The 20,194-nt window shown below is 43.0% G+C and overlaps 1 protein-coding gene across 1 annotated transcript in view; it reads left to right on the forward strand.

The window, feature by feature from the left end:
* The window catches only part of ryr2b (ryanodine receptor 2b (cardiac)), a gene marked incomplete at both ends in the record, with an annotated part of 396,550 nt that overhangs the window by 87,905 nt on the left and 288,451 nt on the right, over positions 1–20,194 (forward strand). The window contains 6 exon segments of the mRNA XM_084321996.1: positions 3,224–3,443; positions 3,667–3,771; positions 4,945–5,048; positions 5,565–5,648; positions 5,883–6,042; positions 19,421–19,568. Of these exon segments, the coding sequence (XP_084178122.1) occupies positions 3,224–3,443; positions 3,667–3,771; positions 4,945–5,048; positions 5,565–5,648; positions 5,883–6,042; positions 19,421–19,568 (821 nt within the window).

Here is a 20,194-nt window from a genome sequence, read left to right on the forward strand (position 1 = left end):
CCAGACATACCCCACGCGAAGGTAAGGAAAAACTCACTAAAACCTAACAATAGGGAAAAATGCTCCACAGGCCGTGTGGAGGAGAGAAACCTTAGAAGGGCCATTCAAGGGGGGATCTCCCTTCTTAGATGTCGGTGATAGTAGTGTTGCAGACTAACAGTTGGTAAGCATGCACTCAAGTGTGTAGTGAAACACAGATGAGTGCATGCAATAGCAACTGAACATTTTGAAAGATTAAAGATAGAGCTAATAGCGATAGCAACTGAACATTTTGAAAGATTGAAGATAGAGCTGATAGCGGATCTATTTGAGGCACAGGGGCGGCGCAAAGAGGGTCACGTCCTCCCCGTCTTAGTCACGGGACATTCAACACTCCGGTCATTGCTCAGGGACAGCCGGAGACAGGGAGATAGGGGGCGGCGCAGAGAGGGTCGCGAACTCCCCGACATCATCGCGGGACGTCCGGCACTCTGGTCACCACTACGAGACCTCCGGAGACAGGGGGGCACGCAGAGGGGGTCGCAACCTCCCGGCCTTCATCACGGGACGTCCGACACTCCGGTCAGCACTCCAGGACAGCAACTCACAGGGGGACAGGCGTTAGACAGCTCATGTGATTGTAGTGGGCGGACATAGCAATAGATACAAGTGGTAAGCATATATGTGAATGGAGTAGATATATGAAGTAAGCATATTATGTGAATAGAATAGAAGTACTTAACCCAGCAATGAAACCACGTTGACTGTTAATCTGTTAACATTCTGTTAATACTGTTAATCAGTTGACAGGACCACGGACAGACGACGGTAAATAACTGATCCAAGGCCTCGGTGGTGCATGTAGAGCAGTCACTGCAATCTTGGCCAACGCTATTATCGCGTCTTTTCCTGGGATTACTAAGAATCACCAAAACTACTCATATTCAAAACGGTATAAAACGGAAATGTACGGATGAAAAAACAATCTGTTTTGTGCATGTTGACTGGAAGCAACTCACTGACAATCGACGGGTGTATTAGACCCATAGCTATAATATAAGATATATTTTAAGCACTTGCAAATTTCGCAGTCTCCCCATTGATTAAAGCGATGGCGTTCCCCTGGCGCTGATTGAGTTAAAGGACGAGTTCACCTGGACCAATTCATAGTATTTGATCACAGACACCTTGGTCACAAACAACAGGATATGGTAATCAAATAGCAGGTGATTGTAATCAAATAGCAGGTGATTAACGTTAAATGACAATGAGCTGTGGCCCTGTGCAAAAAATACATCATGAGAATACAGATAAGATAAGATATTCCTTTATTGATCCCCTTGGGGAAATTCAGGCATCATAGCAGCATGGGGGATGGGGGGGGGGGGGTACAGGTAGTAGAAACAACACAAGCAGTGTAAACAAATAAGTCAATATAATTTACTATCTAACTAACTAAAATATACAGTATTCACAGTGTCACATAAGGTGCAGTATGCATAAGGTAGTGTTATAATTTACTGTCTAACTAACTGAAATATACAGAATTCACAGTATCACAGTATTCACATAAGGTGCAGTATTCACATAAGGTGCAGTATGCATAAGGTAGTGTTATTGTCCTCCTTGGGTTCCTAGTAGTTGTAGTTGGATGTCTGGCAGCAGTCCCTGCCCACTGTTGTGGAGCCAGATGGCCGCTGGTATGAAGGACTGTCCGAGGCGGTTAGTTGAGTGTACTATGAATTTAGACATTGTCTGACTAGTGAATTTCACTTTAGTATAGAGAAACTTAGCACTGTGCTGCATCCTCTCACCAGGCTCCAATTGCAAACCGTACACCGTAATATTATAATGAGTTAGGCCTTGTGCTATCTAAGTTGGCCAGTTACATGTATAACTGGCCTATGAAACTCATTATAGTGGTGGTTCACAGGCACCTTGTGTAAGATCTAAGATCGATGTCATGATGAATGCTTTGCTTCTATGACACTTTGTGTAAATGGTGCATTTATATAGCGCTTTTATCCAAATCGCTTAAAATGTTTTGTTCCTCACATTCACCCATTTACTCACACATTCACACACCGATGGCGGAGGCAACTATGCCTTAACCAATTAGGGGTTACAGTAAGTGTCTTACTAAGGATACTTTGACACGCTGCCCAGGAGGAGCGGGTATCGAACCGGTAACCTTCCGACTACCAGATGACCGCTCTACCTCCTGAGCCACTGTCGCCACTGTGTCCTTGTTCTCTTACATTTACATTACTGCGTGAAGTAAAGTAGAAAATACAATGTGTGTTCACATTGTTGTTAACATCAACACATGAGGTTCAAACAAGATGTTATCATGATCATTTGAATGTGAAGAAGGCTGTTAGAATGTATCTTCATCTTTCTCTTCATCCCCCATAACTCAACTGCATATAAAACGCCTACAGTATGATTTATTGATTCTAATGGGAACCGGTGGCAAAACTATAGTATGAGTGTAATGTATATTCATTAATATTTCACTGAAGGATTACAGATCCTTAGATCCAGCTCATCTGGTGAGAGCATAATCTCCCCCACTGTGCATCAGTGACCAAGCCAGCCCGGCACCCAGAATACTTTGACCTGATGACCTGTGGGACCTAATGTGCATGCAAGGCTATATCGGCATCCGGCCACAGGCCAGTGAGAGGAGCAAACTAGACTACCATATACGACCTGGCCTGTCTGATCATCATTATTACCAGTGGCTCGCTAAATTTGGAACCCACATAGTATTTAAGCCATGATGTGTTTGTCATTCTGGAGCCTTGCAGCCCCATGGAGGGCTGTGGTCTCCAGGACTGTTCCTCGTTCTCTGTGTTCCTGTCAATAAAGACCATCGATTGACTTCACATTTGTTTCCTGAGTTTCTGTCCAGCTGGCTCATCATATCAATCCAAAGAACTTGTTGTATGAGTTGAAATGGAAATGTTTGCATTATTGAATTGCATTGTATTGAATCGCATGGTATTGCATGATGGAGGCAGGACTGAATAGAATCATATTGATCTGTTGACGGCTTGAAATGTATCTAGACACATCGCGAGGTTGATTGCACGTTGAGATGCGCATCAGATCGATCTCAGAGAGTGTGAGGCGCACACACCTACGTTTTACCTGAACTCACACCATGTCTTAGTCATAAGCTCACTATCAGGATACACAGTTTCTTATTAATCTCTTTCCTGTCCTACTCCCTGACCCCCAGGGTTCGCTTCCTGTTTGGAGGGAATCACGGAGAGCTCCGCTTCCTGCCCCCGCCCGGCTTCACCGCCTGCTCCGAGGCTCTGCTGCCCAAAGTCCAGCTGCAGGTGGAGCCGTGTCACACGTACACCCTGGAGCAGGCAGACGGGAAGCTCGAGCTCACAGGGGCCTCCATACCCCTCCGACCAGCCACCTTCACTCCCACTCCTGTAGACATCGGCAAGGTACGGTCCAAGCTGACAGACAGAAACGACATCATTCGATTTTGTAAGGATTTATTTTTTTGTATATACTTGAATTTATATGAAATTTAATCCTATATTTTAATATTGAATCATAATGGCTCCTTATCCATATAGCCAAATGCAGACAGTGTTGTCAATCCTGTGCCTAGTTCTCTAGCAGCTGAAGAACGACTGATTGTGTCTAACCAATGTGCCTCCATAGGTGGCGTTGCCGCAACAACTAGAGCATATCAGAGAGAGAATGGCTGAGAATCTCCACGAACTCTGGGTCATGGACAAGATCGATCTGGGCTGGACATATGGACCTGTAAGCACAGAGCAAGAATTCTAATCTTCATGATAGACTTTATTTAAAACTATATTACTGATCTAACATATGAACACTGAAAGAAATACTGAGCTTAGCAAGTGAAATTGTCCCTTGATTTTAGAGTTATCAAGCATATTGTTAAATATTTAGTAATATAATTTGTATAGCACCCAGGTGTCTGTAGCGAACAAGGCTATTTGCACCCAGGCACACATTAGATACTGTATGAATCACAGCTTGTTGGGCTATATACACACACTACAGATGCAACACTCAAAAATCGAACCAATTCTGCTGCTTGTGTGCTGCTTGTGTGCTGCTTGTGTGCCACTTAAGTCTAGAACTCATGTGTTAATTTTCGGGGGCTGGTGGCTGGGTCTAAACATGAACAAAGGGAGGGTACTTAACTTAAGTGCTTCCCCAGGGAGGGGGTCGGGGGCTACTGCCCTCAGACCCCCAAGATAATTTTTATATGGGCAGTCTGACTTGGGGTACTGACCATATATTAGTGTTGCAATGCATGATAAGTAAACAGTGAAAAAAGCGAAGGAATCGGATGGAGCTGGGACATTTGGGACGAATACAAATTTAAGATGAAAATCTCCCCAGCCTATGGGAGGCAGTGGAGGTGTGAAATCTGGCCCGGTCCAGAACAATAGGAGTCACAAAATCACAACAGGAGAGGCAGGAGAGGAGCAGGAGATGAGCAGGAGAGGAGCAGGAGATGAGCAGGAGAGGTTTGATTTTTTAGTGCTGCATCTGTATATATTTTGTATTGTTTTATTTTTGTGTAGGTATTTATTGAATGTCTTTCTTTGGTGTTAACTACATTCCCTTGACCCTTCCCTTCCCGGCGTTTGTTTTGGACTTTGGAAAGCTGAATAGCTGCTGTGTGACTATTCTCACCGCATGCAAATAGACACTCCTTTTAGATAATTAAAGAAATGTCGTGATTTTCTTGATATAATGAATGTCTCTTGATTCTAGGTAATTTTTCTTGTTTTACGATGGTTTCCTGAAACAAGTGATACTGTGAAACTAATTACATTTCTTGAAACTCCCAAAAATGTCTTGCCAGCGAAGCAAGAAAATGTATATTCCCAAATAAGTTTGAAATAAAATCACCTACTGGGGTGGTCCAGCATTCAGCATCAGCATTCCATTCTACAGGTTAGAGATGAGGTTAAGAAGCAGGATCCTTGTATGATGGAGTTCTCCAAGCTGCCAGAACTGGAGAGGAACCACAAGTTCCACATGTCCCAGGACACTCTGAGGTGAGCGCCATCACTTGCATCACCTCCATCACCTCCATCACCTCCATCACCTCCATCACCTCCATCAGCTCCATCACCTCCATCACTTCCATCACCTCCATCACCTCCATCACTTCCATCACCTCCATCACCTCCATTACTTCCATCACCTCCATCACTTCCATCACCTCCATCACCTCCATCACCTCCATCACCCAGGCCAGTTCCATGGTCATGGATGAAACCTAGATTCCCTTCATTTGATGAATTTCTTCATTTGAATTGCATTTTTTTTTTTTATTAATTGCTTGATTGTTTAAAAAACATGTCCACTATTCCGAGACGCAGGTTAACCCTAGACCAAGAATCTAAGCCTCGGACCTATCAGTCCAATCAATCCAATCAGTAGGCCTATCTGTGCAACTGGCTGTTGAACTAAATGCAATGTTTTCTATGGCAATGTTTTCAATGGCAATGTTTTCAATGTTTTCTATGGCCAATAATGACACTCTGTCTGTTTAATTGTATTCACTGAAGGACCGTCCTTGCTCTTGGTTTCCACATTGGAATGGCTGATGACCATGCGGATGAGGGAGTGAGATACACAAGGCTGTCTGCCAAGTATGTAACATCGCAGACACATTTCAGTTGACAGTGACAGTTGGTTAGATATGTTGTTTTGAGCCTTTGTTAATATTCCATTAAGATCCGTTTTGTAAACAGAGGATGTCCATCTGACCATCTCATTCATAATAACTGATGACAAATAAAATCCGGGTGACTTTGAAACCTGTAATGAATACCAGCCCTGAACACAGACACAGTAATAATGGCTCTCTCATTTCCTTGCTATAGATATGACTTGGCCGGTGGCTACAGACCGGCTCCAGTGGACATGAGCCAGGTGGTTCTCAGCCCAGGCCTGGAGGCAGTGGTGGACCTCCTGGCTGAGAATGAGCACAATGTGTGGGCCAGGGAGCGCATACGTCTGGGGTGGACCTATGGTGGTCAACAGGTATGGCCTGTGGTCTGCACATTACCCTACCAACTGGATTCAGGACTAAATGCACTGGGAAGATTGGTCCTCATTCTCGAACGGACATACATAAAATTGACCAAGGATTGATTGATTGCAAATTTTATTAACAGATTGCAGAATGGGTACAATACAGTACGGCTCAATACACACAATTGTTAAGGGGATGCAGACCAGAGAAAGACTTTCGTCTTGTTTACATCAGGGTCACCCATTTTCAATTCATCATAACATATATGACACACATGACATACAGATAGACAGTACTGCTACATCTATAAATTTATGACATACCAGATTTACAAATACAGTACTGTTTGTGATACAAAAAGAGTCTAAGAAAGAGAGTATACATTTGACGTAAAAACTGTACATTGGAGGAGGTTGGGTAGGTGGGGGGGGGGGGGGGGGGGGGTGGGTAGGTGGGGTGGGGTGGGGGTGGGGAGGGAAACTGTACATTGGAGGTGGTTGGGTGGGTGGTGTGGGGGCGGGGTTGTTGGGTAGGCGGGGGGGGCGGGAACTGTACATTAGAATATCGACGAAACCTTACTTGGTCCCAAGAAGAGGGTCTCGTGTATTATTGGGTTAGGACATTTACTGTACATTGGAGGGGGTTGGGTTAGGACATTTACAGGGGCCAGTTTCGAATTGCAGTCTCCCGTAGGTGCTCTTTGAGAGTGGTTTTGAAAGTGGGTAGTGTTTCACATTCCTTTACAGCTTTGGGTAGGGCGTTCCACATTGATGTGGCATAATTGCGAAACGTGTTTAGTCCCTTGTTTGGACCGAATCTGGGTTTAACATGATTTGTGGATCGAGCTCCCTCTGGTGTTGTGGTCGTGGTATTCACTGACCTTTGGGAAGTATTTTGACGTACATGGGTACCTTAGTCGTGTAGTGTATCTTGTAGACCAGGCCCATTGCAAGTTGCTGTACTCTGCCGTCTACTCTAAGCCATCCTAGGTAGTCAAAGTGGGCAGGGGTGAGGTGGGTTCTAGGAGTAAGGTCAAGTAGTAGTCTGACCAGTTTGTTTTGTGATGTTTGTAATCTTGTTTTTAGCGCCTTTGAGGTGCTTTGGTACCATGAGGTGCAAGCATAGTCGTAGTACCCTTGAATGAGTGCTGCTGCCAGAGTCTTCAAGGTATTCTTGTTTAACAGAGAGGAGATCCGGTACAAGAATCTAGTTCGTTGGTTGACTTTTTTTATTACATTGGATGCCATTTTGTCACAGGAAAGATTTGCCTCTAGGATGGAACCTAGGTATGTAATTTCATCTTTCCTCGTGACAATATTGTCACCCACTGTAACTGAGAAGTCGTCGGTCTTGCTGAGTTTGTTATTTGATCCGAAGAGAATGGACTCTGTTTTACCGAGGTGTAATGATAGTTTGTTATCAGCGAGCCAGGTGCAGATTCTGCCGAGTTCTGAGCTGAGGGTTTTTTCAACCTGTAACTTGTTCTTGTCAGAGACCAGCAGGGCTGAGTCGTCCGTGAACAAGAACAAGTTGCAGTCACAAGCTGACGACATGTCATTTGCATGAATTATTATTATTATTATAACAGTAGCGGTCCTAGTATGCTTCCTTGTGGAACACCACAGCTCACTGTGAGGGGGGGGGGGGGGGTAGAGTACCATTTACCTCCACCACCCGCATTTCATTGTATACTTGTATGCCGTGACAATTAAAACTCTTGACTTGACTTGACTTGACATCTGTTCTCTCCCCTCAAGGTAGGATTGCATCCAGCTCACTGATAGACTATCAAAACCAATTGCTTTTAGCTTGTCAATCAGAATGGAGTGATTGACAGTGTCGAATGCCTTTTGTAGGTCCAGCATGACCATGCCACAGTATTTGCCCGCATCCACCTCTTGTTTGATGTGGTCATTCAAATAGAGAAGACATGTGTCAGTGGAGTGGGATGTTCTGAAGCCAGATTGGAATTCGTAGATTCGATTTTTTTTCCGCTAGGTACTTTTCGACCTGTTCGTAGAAATATTTTTCCATGACTTTCGAGATGGAGGTAAGAATAGAAACAGGGCGGTAGTTGCCTGGGTCTAATTTGCTGCCCTTTTTGTACAGGGGGGTCGCTCTCGCAATTTTGAAGTCCTTGGATTCCCTTCGTAACTCGATCTACTTACTTATTTGGCATTCTCGAACAGCTTGGTATTGTAAATTTGTTGTAGGATTTACATAGGATTTACGTACTAAAAAAGGCAGTTGTAAATCGGACAGACCGGTGTGCGCCCGTGGTTTCATTTACATTTACATTTAGTCATTTAGCTGACGCTTTTATCCAAATCAAGTTTTGTTTGACAAGTCAGCAGGAAGGGCACAACTCTTTCAGCTGAGTAACAATGGGTCTCATTCTCCAATATTTTCCAAAGACTTCTCTTAGGGCAACCATCTTGGAACCGACTGAGAGAGAATCGATGACAAGTTCACTCTAATTCCCCAACGCGTGGGGAAGATGTCTTAAGTGGCTCAAACAATCACAGCTGGGACGCCGCATTGAGGAATGTCACCATTCTGAAACGTGAACGCGAGTCCCCGTCCAGGTCATTTGCATTACAAACCACACCTCAGAAGCTCCTTAGAAGGCAGCCAATAGGGCAGTGTGCAAATGGAATTGCAAAAAGTCAATAGTTTGACACACCTGCCCAGCTCATTAGAATGCAACTGATGATGCAGCCGTGTGAAAATGGTGGCCGATATGCGGAAGCGCTTTGCGACCGATCAAAATAAGATTAGATGAATGTATTGTCATCATATATAATACAGCTTGTGGTGCACCTGCCGCAGCGCACGCGTGCACACACACCAGTGTTTCCCCTACCATTGCCTTCCCCCCCTGAAAAAATTATAATAAAAAGAAAATGATTATACGTTGCTTTAATCACTAACGTTGGCGAGCTAGCTAACTTATATAAAAACGAACTGCGTAGTTGATATAAGTTGATATATGAACTGGATAGTTCATATAAGCCATTCTCCCTTTCTGTGTGTGTGTGTGTGTGTGTGTGTGTGTGTGTGTGTGTGTGCGCGCATGCCCATCCCAACTCTGGTCTTTGGACAGTTTGATATTTACTGAGGATGGCCAGATAATGTTGATATTTAAACTTAAAAAATTATTATACAGAGAGAAGCTTCAGCAAGTACAAAATGCTGCTGACCGACAAAAGAGAATCCCTCACTGAGGAAAACACAATGGTGATGTCAGCCAGAAATGGGGAGACGCATGAACCTTTAAAGGACATCTCTTTGAAATAAATTACATTTTACAGTTTTTTTCTGATTTCTTTTAAACAAATTATTATTTTGTATTATTTAACTATTTAATTATTATTTCGTTATTGCACTGCACTGGCAGTTGAACTGCATTGAACTGAACTGAATTGGAAAAAAGAAACCTCATAACTGAACTGGCTCTGAACATTGAACTACACTGGCACTGTTTGCAGATGTACTGTTATTAAAGTTAGTTAAAAACATGATTTTGCATTGTTTTTTTTGGTTAAATCCAAAGGAAAAAAATATAAATTCAGAGAAATCCGAAAACAGGAAAATTAAAAACTGAGAAATCCGAAAACAAGAAAAGATTAAACGGAATTCATAGGGCCCTAGTTAAGGTGAGTGAGTGTTGTATGTGCCTCCCTGTATTGTAAATATAGTTCATATGTGTGTTGTCACTACTGTATGTATAATTGTAAATAAGTTAATTTATGTGTTGTAATAAACCTAATTTATGTGCAATCGTTTAATTTCAGCTCAGTGTAGAGAAATGCACCGATACTAACAACCGCCTTACTGCGCGCGTCTATGACGACACTGTTGACACCACGTATCCGTGACACGTGCGCCCAGTGACAACACTAGTAGTTTTGGGGGGCCTACCACCCCCCCCTGAAAAAGATTCTAGGGGAAACACTGCACACACACAAACACACACACACACACACACACGCGCACACACACACACGCACACACGCACACACGCACACACACACACACACACACACACACACACACACACACACACACACACACACACACACACACACACACACACACACACACACACACACACACACACACACACGCTGCAGTACTGTATAGCCTACGTGCGTAATGAATTAACACAGTATAGGCTTATATTATTCGAATGACTTGTTTTATTAGTTTTATTAGGAGAGCAGATACTGCACTGCCCGCCCCGTAGTACAGTCCACCATGCAGTCCGCTCATGGTACGCCCGACTCTGGCGGCCTTAATATGTGTACTGTACTTACTGTACATATAGGGCAGAGCATATATATATAGTATCTACTAAATCCTAATGAAACAAGTAATTAGAATAATATAAGCCTAATGTTCATTCATTAGACATGTAGGCTATACTGTGTGTGTGTGTGTGTGTGTGTGTGGCGCACACAACACGACTTATGGAATATTAATGCAGTCTATTTCCACACGATTAGCTTTAGTTCTTATTTATTTATCCACTGTCATTTGCAGTGTTGGTGTAGTAGGCTACATAGTGTATTTCAATATCTGTTTAATTGATTAATGATATATTTGAAGGAATGCAGGTTATAGCTATATCAAACAAATGTCTGTCCCATTGTACCAATCAATGGGATATATTGCATGTTGGCTATAACCTGCATTCTTTCAAATGTATAATTAATCAATAAAACAGATATGTAACAAATAAGAATTACAAATTCCACAGAAGGCATTAAATAATTATTATTTTCAATCATTTCACAATAATTGCATAATTGTGTTTGAATATCGGAGTAATTAAAGTAATTATACATTTGTCCAAAATAGCTGGTTCAGATATGGTTAATCCAGCTGCCCTGTGATCAGATGAATCCGTATTATACATTTTTCCAACATCAAATGCGTAATTATTTTTCTTACAAATATTGTCATATTTATTGAAATTATGATTAATTAATTAATTCCAAGGAGGCCTGTAGGGTTAACATGAAGGAATCACTATGATTCCTCCCAAATAAAGCCATTAAGAACACAGAGCACACAGTCTGTCAAGTTAAGTGTGCTCCTCAGCACTCGTAAATCCTGCTCTCAGCCACGGCCGAATCCAATCTTAGGGACGTTTGGGGAATCTCTCTACCGGCCCTAATATGTCTCAAATCGGCCTGAGATCACATGTCTTGTTGTAAATCCGTTGGAGAATGAGACCCAAGGTTCATCAAAGTGTTGAGTGCTACAGTGTAGGTTAGTATATTAGGACACGTGCATGACAGTAATGTTTCAACAGCTTTCTCTGGGACAAGTCAAATACTACAGACATCTGTGGAATTAAATAATTATAATGATAATTAATATGACAATATTTGTATAATTAATAATTACTAGAACTAAACCGATCGCCACGGATATAGCTACTGTACTGTGGAATATACTGTATTAATATGCCATATACTGTCTTCTTCTCTATGATATTATTCATTGTTGGTTTGATGTATTCCTTCCATTGCTAAACGAAATAAATGCGTTAGTCAAAGTCAAAGTCAGCTTTATTGTCGCTTCTCATAATGTGCAAGACATAGAGAAGTGAAATTTCGTTTCCCCCTTCCCACGGTGTATATAAAAAAATATCTAATATAAACATAAAGTAACATATAGGACACTATAAACATAAGTAACATATGGGACACAATACACTATACAGGACTATTATACAGTATAAACAGTGGCACATTATTGTATCTATGATTTATGTATTTATGTAAGTCGACAACAACCTCCTTTGTTTTCTCCACATTGAGAATGAGGTTGTTGTTCCCGCACCACGTGATCAGTTGGCTCACCTCGTTCTTGTAGTGAGGACTCATAATTTTTTTTATGAGCCCCACCACAGTTGTGTCGTCCGCAAACTTGACAAAGAGGTTGGTGTTGTGTATTGGTGTGCAGTCATGGGTCAGTAGTGTGAAGAGTAGGGGGCTGAGCATGCATCCTTGGGGGGCCCCAGTGTTCAGGATGATGGTGCTGGATGTGTTGTTGCCAACCCGAACTGCCTGTGGTCTCCTGGTCAGGAAGTCCAGCAGCCAGTTGCACAGCGAGGTGCTCAGCCCCAGAAGGTCCAGTTTCTATATCAGCTGTCGGGGGATGATAGTGTTAAATGCTGAACCAAAATCTATGAACAGCATCCTGGCGTATGAGTCCTTAGTGTCCAGATGGGGGAGAGTTGAGTGGAGGGCAGTGGAGATTGCATCATCGGTGGACCGGTTGGCCCGATATGCAAACTGGAAGGGGTCCAGGGAGGAAGGGAGGGTGGATTTAATGTGTTGCATGACTAGCCGTTCAAAGCACTTCATGATGATGGGTGTCAGAGCAACAGGACGGTAGTCATTGTAGCAGGCTGGAGAATCCTTCTTTGGGACCGGGATGATGATAGTGTCTTTGAAGCATATGGGGACAGCGGCTTGGCTCAGGGAGGTGTTAAAGATGTCTGTGAAGACATCAGTGAGCTCCGCTGCACAGTCTTTCAGCACCCGCCCGGGTATGTTGTCTGGGCCCCCAGCTTTGCGAGCATTTACCCTGGTGAAGGATTATCTCACGCTGGCTGGGGACAGGGACAGGGAGGGATCTCCCTCACACACGAGGCAGCCGACAGCGCGGCGCCAACGGAGAGGAGGGGGGGGGGGGGGGGGGGGGGTTGGGAGGAGGGGGGGGGGGTGAATGGGAGTGCACGAGACAAGTCTTGGCTCCCCCCTGCGTGGGGGGGGGGGGGGAGGTAGGGGGGTTGGAGAGGGCTGGGGGATGGGACGCCGCGTACCGGTCCTTATCTCTATATATCTATAGACATTACAATGAGATGTCATGCTAATATGTCATGTTCTACAGTAGGAAAGACGGAAGTCTATCTCTGGTCTGCATCCTTAACAATTGTGTGTGTTGAGCTGTACTGTATTGTACCCATTCTGCAATCTGTTAATAAAATGTTCAATCAATCAATCAATCAAAGGACGTAGCCTACTACTATAATACCTAATAAAACAAGTCATTTGAATAATAGAGGCCTACTGTTGGAATCTCATTTTGAGATCAGTCGCAATCGCTTCCATGTAGAATGGATCAGCATTTGTGGATGGCAATGCCAAAACTCTGTTGTTTTGCACACGCCTCATTCGCCTTATAAGGAGCTGGCGGGCGTGTCTGTATGCAAATGAAATTAACGTGAATGCGCATTTCAGTTTAAGAATGAATGACGTATTTCATTCAGCGGAGCACAGCTGCGAACGTTTACCCCCACTTACGTAGACCATTTCACGCATTCAGGAATCCGGAGGAGGATTTCTGTAAATCTGTTGGTACGAGATTTTTACCAAGATATATACCAAGGCACTTACGAACACGATCGAGAATAAGGACCATTGTGTCCAAAGTCACAAAAGTTAAGCAAAGCTTTCACCAGGTCACTTCAAAATAGACGACCCAGAGTAAGACACTGGACCACTCTAGGTCTACAACTTTATTGCAGGGGGGTGACTTAGGTTTGGATAAGCGTCTTCCTTGGTAACCATTTTATAAAAGCAATAGCTCTCTTCAGGCCGTGGCATATGGTTATTATTAGGGCTGTCAGTTTATCGCGTTAATTAGATTAATTAATTACACAGCAAATTATCGCGTTATGAAAATTAACTCAAAATTAATTACACTTTTTTTTTTAATATAATTTTTTTTTTATAATTTTTTTTTGTATCTCATTCATTCCATGAGAATGTAGAATACACATTTACAGACTTTTTTTTTAATATGGTCCATTTGCATGTTCTTGGTATCTGATTCTAGGGACATCTATGAATCTCAGGGAATGTATTCCCAGTGTCAGAAATACTGGGGGCTAGATCCACAAAGAATGGATTGCACGGTGCAAGTTGCACCATTACTTACAATTCATTATGAATTGAAAATGGGGGACCCTGATGTAAACAAGACGAAAGTCTTTCTCTGGTCTGCATGCCCTTAACAATTGTGTGTATTGAGCCGTACTGTATTGTACCCATTCTGCAATCTGTTAATAACATTTTCATTCAATCAATCAATCTGCGCTGTGATTGATTGAATGAAAATCTTATTTTGAGTCAATTGTAATGAACCAAATGAGAATATCAATAATTTTTTTTTTATCTTTGACTGTGAATAACACCATGCTCAAATTGACCAGACCTGAAAAATCTAAGCAAATTAATAGATGGAAGATGATTAAACAGAAGGTTTTGTAGATACAGTACTGAATTCTGCCATCTGGACACATGCAATTTGAAATATGATTATAGAATATAGAATATCAGACATAAAATGGTTATGCGATTAAAATGCGATTAATTCGATTAATTTTAATCCTGTAATTAATTAGATTAATTTTTTTAATCGCCTGACAGCACTAGTTATTATATCATCCCTTAGCTGTCGTCGTATATATACAGTAATAACCATATGCCACGGCCTGTCGTGAGCAGTTGCTCTACTCGTTTATCCTTACATATTTGCCCTATAGGCCAGTGTGGGTGGCCTAAGTATTTCTACAGGGTTTGGGTCTATATCAATTACCTAGTTCAATTGTGACCCTTACATCCCATCTACAAAGTATCCTGGGAATATTGCATGATTCATCCATATCATTAATTACAAAATTAGATCTAGATATTGGGTACCACAGTACCTAAGCCACTGCATTGAGAGTATGGAACCAGAAGGCTTCCCTACGCAGTCGTTTATTAATGAGGTCGCCTCCCTTTGGGGTTGGTTGTTTTTTTCTATAGATTTAAAGGAGGAAAGCGAGCTATGGTTTGCTTCCGTGTAATGACGGCAGGCATAGACCACAAGGGCATTTCGACATACAAATGAATGCCCTTGTGGTCTAATTTACGTAGTTCATACCAAGCGAGCACTCAAAATAGAAACTGGGGAACACAAAACTGCCATACACAATAAACATCTGGATTGCGCTATGGTGTGTCATTAAGCGGAAGCAAACCATGGCTCAGTTTCTTTAATTTATAGAAAATTAATTATAAATGTATAGGAATAGAAAACATTTCTTCTGGATGCATACTCTCAATGCAGCGGTGGGAGTAAATGATCAACCGGAGCCTCACTTGCTTCCTCTAATTCTCCATAGTCTCTCTCTCTTCTCTTGTTTGTTTAGGTACCGTGGTAAGCAATTGCCTGATATGGATGAATCATGCAATATTCCCCAAGATACTTTGTAGATGGAATGTACGGGTCACAATTGAACTAGGTAATTGATATAGACCCAACCCCTGTATTAAGATTAAACTGGACTGGGCGGCTAGGTGGCGCAGTGGGCAAGGCGCTCGCCACCGACGCAGGAGATGCTGGGTTCGAGCCCAGCTCTCTGCGTTGCTACCAGCTTGGCTGGTCGTTCATACTAATACAATTGGCAGTATTAGGGGGAGGGAAGCTGGTGGGTGGGGATCGGACGTTGTGGACAGCGACTCCTACAGGTCGGTTGGTGCGCCTGTGCAGTAGAATCAGGAAGCGACGAGGGCGGCGTGTCCCTCCCACGCAGACCCTCGCCGCTGAGAGATCGCGCTGTGCAGGTGAAAAGATGCGACGGCTGCCTCCTCGAGTACCGGAGGGGACACGTGATTCGTCCACATTGCAGCCGGCTTGTGGGAGGCATGGCCTAACAACGTTCGAGACAGGGGAGGGTAGAATTGGACTATATACGAAATTGGGGACGGGAGAAAAATAGAAAAACGGGGAGAAAAAGTAGATACAAAAAAAAAGATTAAACTGGACTTTTGAAGTCTTTATTCATTGCACACATTGACAATGTCATCATGCAGCGACACACACATGCGATGGGCAGCACACACACATGCCATTTCATTTGTTTGGGTCGCCCATGACATTTTGTCTCTGCGCTTGACCCATGCCGTCATCCTTCCCCCCCAAGGGCAGCCGGGAGCAGATAAGGGCTGCAGCGTGGGGCCGGGGACCAATCCAAGTGCTCCTGTCCGTCTTCGTTAGCGATCTGTTCTGCATGTTTTTCCATTGGGTTTATATTCTGGAGGGGAAACCTTTTGCAAGCACGGGGAGAACATACAAACTCCACACAGAAAGGCCCGGGAGATACCCACGTCCCCACCTGGGTACCTGGTAACTCTGCAACCTGGTCCCCAAGCGGGAATTGAACCCTGGACCTTCTAGCTGTGAGGCAACAGTGTTAACCACTACACCACCGTGCCGCCCATATGAATACTTAGGCCACCCACCTGGCCTATAGGGGAAATATTGTATATTATGTTGATTGGTATTATGATATTATGAGATGGACATCTCATCATGAGAAACATTATTTATTTGAGATTTTTCTTTATTATTTTTCATGACTCTGAGGAAGACACTTCACCCCCTGCAATAAATATGTAGATGGTACTGTATGTGCACTCCAGTTTATGTCGCTTTGTGTAACTTCTTTTTATCTTTTTTTTTTTTCAAGAATGGAAATAACTGTCTTTGATTAGTCAGCACTGTGACTATAATAACTAGGGCTGGGTATCGCCACTGATTTCCCAAAACGATTCGATTCTGATTCACAAGGTCCCGAATCGATTCGATTTCCGATTACATTCGATTCAATGCTATAAAATTGTAATGGTTCAAGGAACCCTCTAACATGTTGCATTGTTAAAGGTCCCGTGTCTTGCTATTCCTTTCACTATTTGGGCAACTTTACACAATTTTGTGAGTCTATGGAACACATCTGTAAAGTTTTTCAAGCTGTTTTGGGCTGGGCTCCGCCCATAAGCGATTTGAGTGACAGTCACCCACAGTCTGCACTGGCAGACAGAGAGAGACATAAAGAGATTGAGGGGGATACTAATGAATTTCGCCGTGGGGGGCATAATCCCACGGGACAATGCATTGGTAACTTGTTTCAAATGACCTGTTCACACTTGCCTTCACGCAACACGGCCCCGCTCCCAAGTAGCCCACCCCTGACTCTTTTTAAGCCACAGATTCCGTTGTTTTGTTTTGTTTTGTTGTTTGTTTGTTTGTTAATTTTAACCACTTCATCCAATTGGACAGAACTTGCCTCCTTTTTTATTTATTTTTTATCTCTTATCTTATTTGTTTTTTCTTGTTGTTACTATACACAGATCTTTTATGTATTTTATTATATATATTTTTTCAATTTTATTACTTACTTTTATTTTTCCCATCCTTTCCTTGTACAGTGTCCTTGAGTCTGAGAAAGGCGCTTCTCTCTTAAAATTCAATCTATTATTATTATTATTATTATTAATATAAACCCCTGTGAATATTATTGCACGGATCGGAATACGGGCGCGCGCGTGGGAGCGTGCGCAATGATATTTTGCAGCAGGTTGACAGTGATATGCAAGTGAGTCCCGACTGCGTGTGTGTTTCCCCGAGAGAAGCTCCTGCCCCGCGCACGCGGTCAGGAGTGTGTGTGTGAGTGTGTGTGTGTGGGGTGCTCCTGTCACTCTCTCTTTCCCTCTCTGTCTCTCTCTCTCTCTCTCGTTCGCTCGTTCTCTGCTCTCTCTGTCGGCACCCGCCACGTCAACCCGTTTGAGGAAGTGACAGTATTTCCACTTGCTCTGTTGTTGAGTGCGCTACAACCATAGAGGGCGCGTTAGTTATGCAGATCAGCAGCACCTACTGACGTCAGGGAGCGAGTCAAATCAGAATGGCTTAGTTCACTGGGGGAGGATATTGTCTCAACTGAATTGGAGCAATCCGCCAAAATGAGAATTAGAGACACAGACCCCATTGATACAAACCCCTATTGCTAGAAAACAATGCTAAACACTGGAAAAGGCCATTTATGTTAGGATTTGGGGAAGAACAGAACCCAATATGCAGAACGATGGAGGAGACCCAGAACTACAGAATGAGAGGATAACGGAGACGGTGGTGCAGAATGACAAAAGAACGGAGAGAGCAATGTGGTGTTCTATTTATTTTAGAACCGAGAGAGCAAGGTTAAACTACAAGTAACAAAAAGAATATAAACGGCGCAGCCGTGCTGGCACTAGTGAAACAGCGAACTTGAGAATACGGAAAATAAACAGGAACAACAAAACACTAACACTTACTTGAAAACACAGTGCAACACGATGTGGACAGGAACGGGGGGGAAACTGGAGGTATGTCGCCACACAGAAATGAGGAAGGACACACACTTAAATACTAGACTAATTACAATTGACAACACCTGGCACGGCCAGTCCAAAAACACAGAAACAATTAAACACCAACTAGACCCAAAAGCAATATCACAACAACAACCAAGACAATATCATGAACAACAACGAGACAGGGGGATGACAATTAAACAAGGAAAGGGAAAGCCCAGGACAACATACATGAAGAAATTAACTCAACTATCTTAAAGAAACACAAAATGGTGGCCTGCATCATCTGGCCCATCTGATGGTGACCACTAGAGGGAGGTAGGAGACCAGGTAGGAGACCACTGTTCCCATTGTGGCTACTGTTCACTTTGTGAGCAAAGTTCTCATTGTCCTCCCTGGAACCGTTACAAATTTATAAGACATGGGACCTTTAAAAATATCAATGTTTACATTAAGAATTTACTCTCAAGCAGTTACATGAATGAACTTTTTATTGAAACATTGGCTTTTGTATATGTCACGTCTGGGTGATGTCTCAGTAAGTGGTTTCGTAGATTTGTTGTATTTCCACAATCATTATCTATGTCTGTCACTATAGCCAATGGAAATGCTAGAAATGGTCACGTGGGCTGGGAGAAGCAATGGAATATGCCTATCCCGAGGCCAAACTTAATTGCCGACCCCTGGTCTACACCATCTCCAGACCGACAGTGGGGCAATGCGCACAACGACCAGGAAGGGAATTGGCATAACGACTAAATTGGGGGATGAAAAAATAAATATATATAATATATATATTTTTTTAGATCGATCTTGGGATTTTATGGATCAATAATCGTTAATTCAAATGAAGATCGATTCAGAATCGGGAAATCGATTTCTTGAATGCAGCCCTAATAATAACTGACTATAGGCAGGAAAGAGGCAACAGAGATGTGTAAGAGATTAGCATGAGCTGTATTCAAATCCATGCAGTCTCAATACACTGACAGACAAAAACACACTGGTCCACCTAATGACCACTGTAACGCCTCACTATTCATACTATAATCCAGTAGATGAGGCTGCTAATTGGCCTATCTCAAGCCCCAAAGTTTGTCAGAGGGAAGCGGCAGTTGTGATTGGAGGATCAATAACAGAGGGCGGGGCTTGGAATAGGCCAATTCTGATGGTCTGTTTCTGCTGTCCTCAGGATGTGAAGGCCAAGCGCAGCCCCCACTTGGTTCCTTACAGTCTTGTGGATGAGAGGAGCAGGAAGTCGGGCAGGGACTGTGTGAGAGAGGCTGTAGGCATACTGCTGGCCTATGGATACAGTCTGGAGCCCCTCGACCAGGACCGCAGTAAGTCCTCTCCACTCCTCTTCTTATCTATACGTACATTTCAAATAAATATTTCATTACACTTTATATTTATTTATAGAATGAAAAATAATGGTAATGGCTCTGTGTGGTGTCAGTATAGTTGCAGTCCTACACTTTTAATGAAATTACATTCATTAAATTGGCATTAAATTATATAGCACATTTCTAGACACTCAAAGCGCAAAGGGTGGAAATTGCCTCCTTCACCACCACTGTGTAGCACCCAACCTTGGGCTACATATATGTCCAATGGCTGCCATACACTGGCACCAGTTACCACACTACACTACACAGTGGCTGAAAGGCTCAGGAGAGAAGGGTTGATATCAGCCAATTAACACATTGACGGCCACGGGGATTAGACGGGCCCCACTCTAGACGACCAGCATATGTAAACAGACTTGTGGCTGTTTGTAGAGCTAAATCTATACTTTATAGTATTGCTATCTGTCCATTCTCATTGTCAATTGAGACCATAAACCATCCCTTCAAAATGGATTAAAATTTTTTTTTCATCAATACGTTCTCATTTTATAGCGCCGTGAATATAAGCGCTATACGGCATTTGGTCTAGTATATTTCCTGGAAGGCGAGATAAAGGGCTA

This window comes from Notolepis coatsorum, assembly GCF_963971535.1.
Source record: "Notolepis coatsorum genome assembly, chromosome: 9".
NCBI lineage: Eukaryota > Metazoa > Chordata > Actinopteri > Aulopiformes > Paralepididae > Notolepis > Notolepis coatsorum.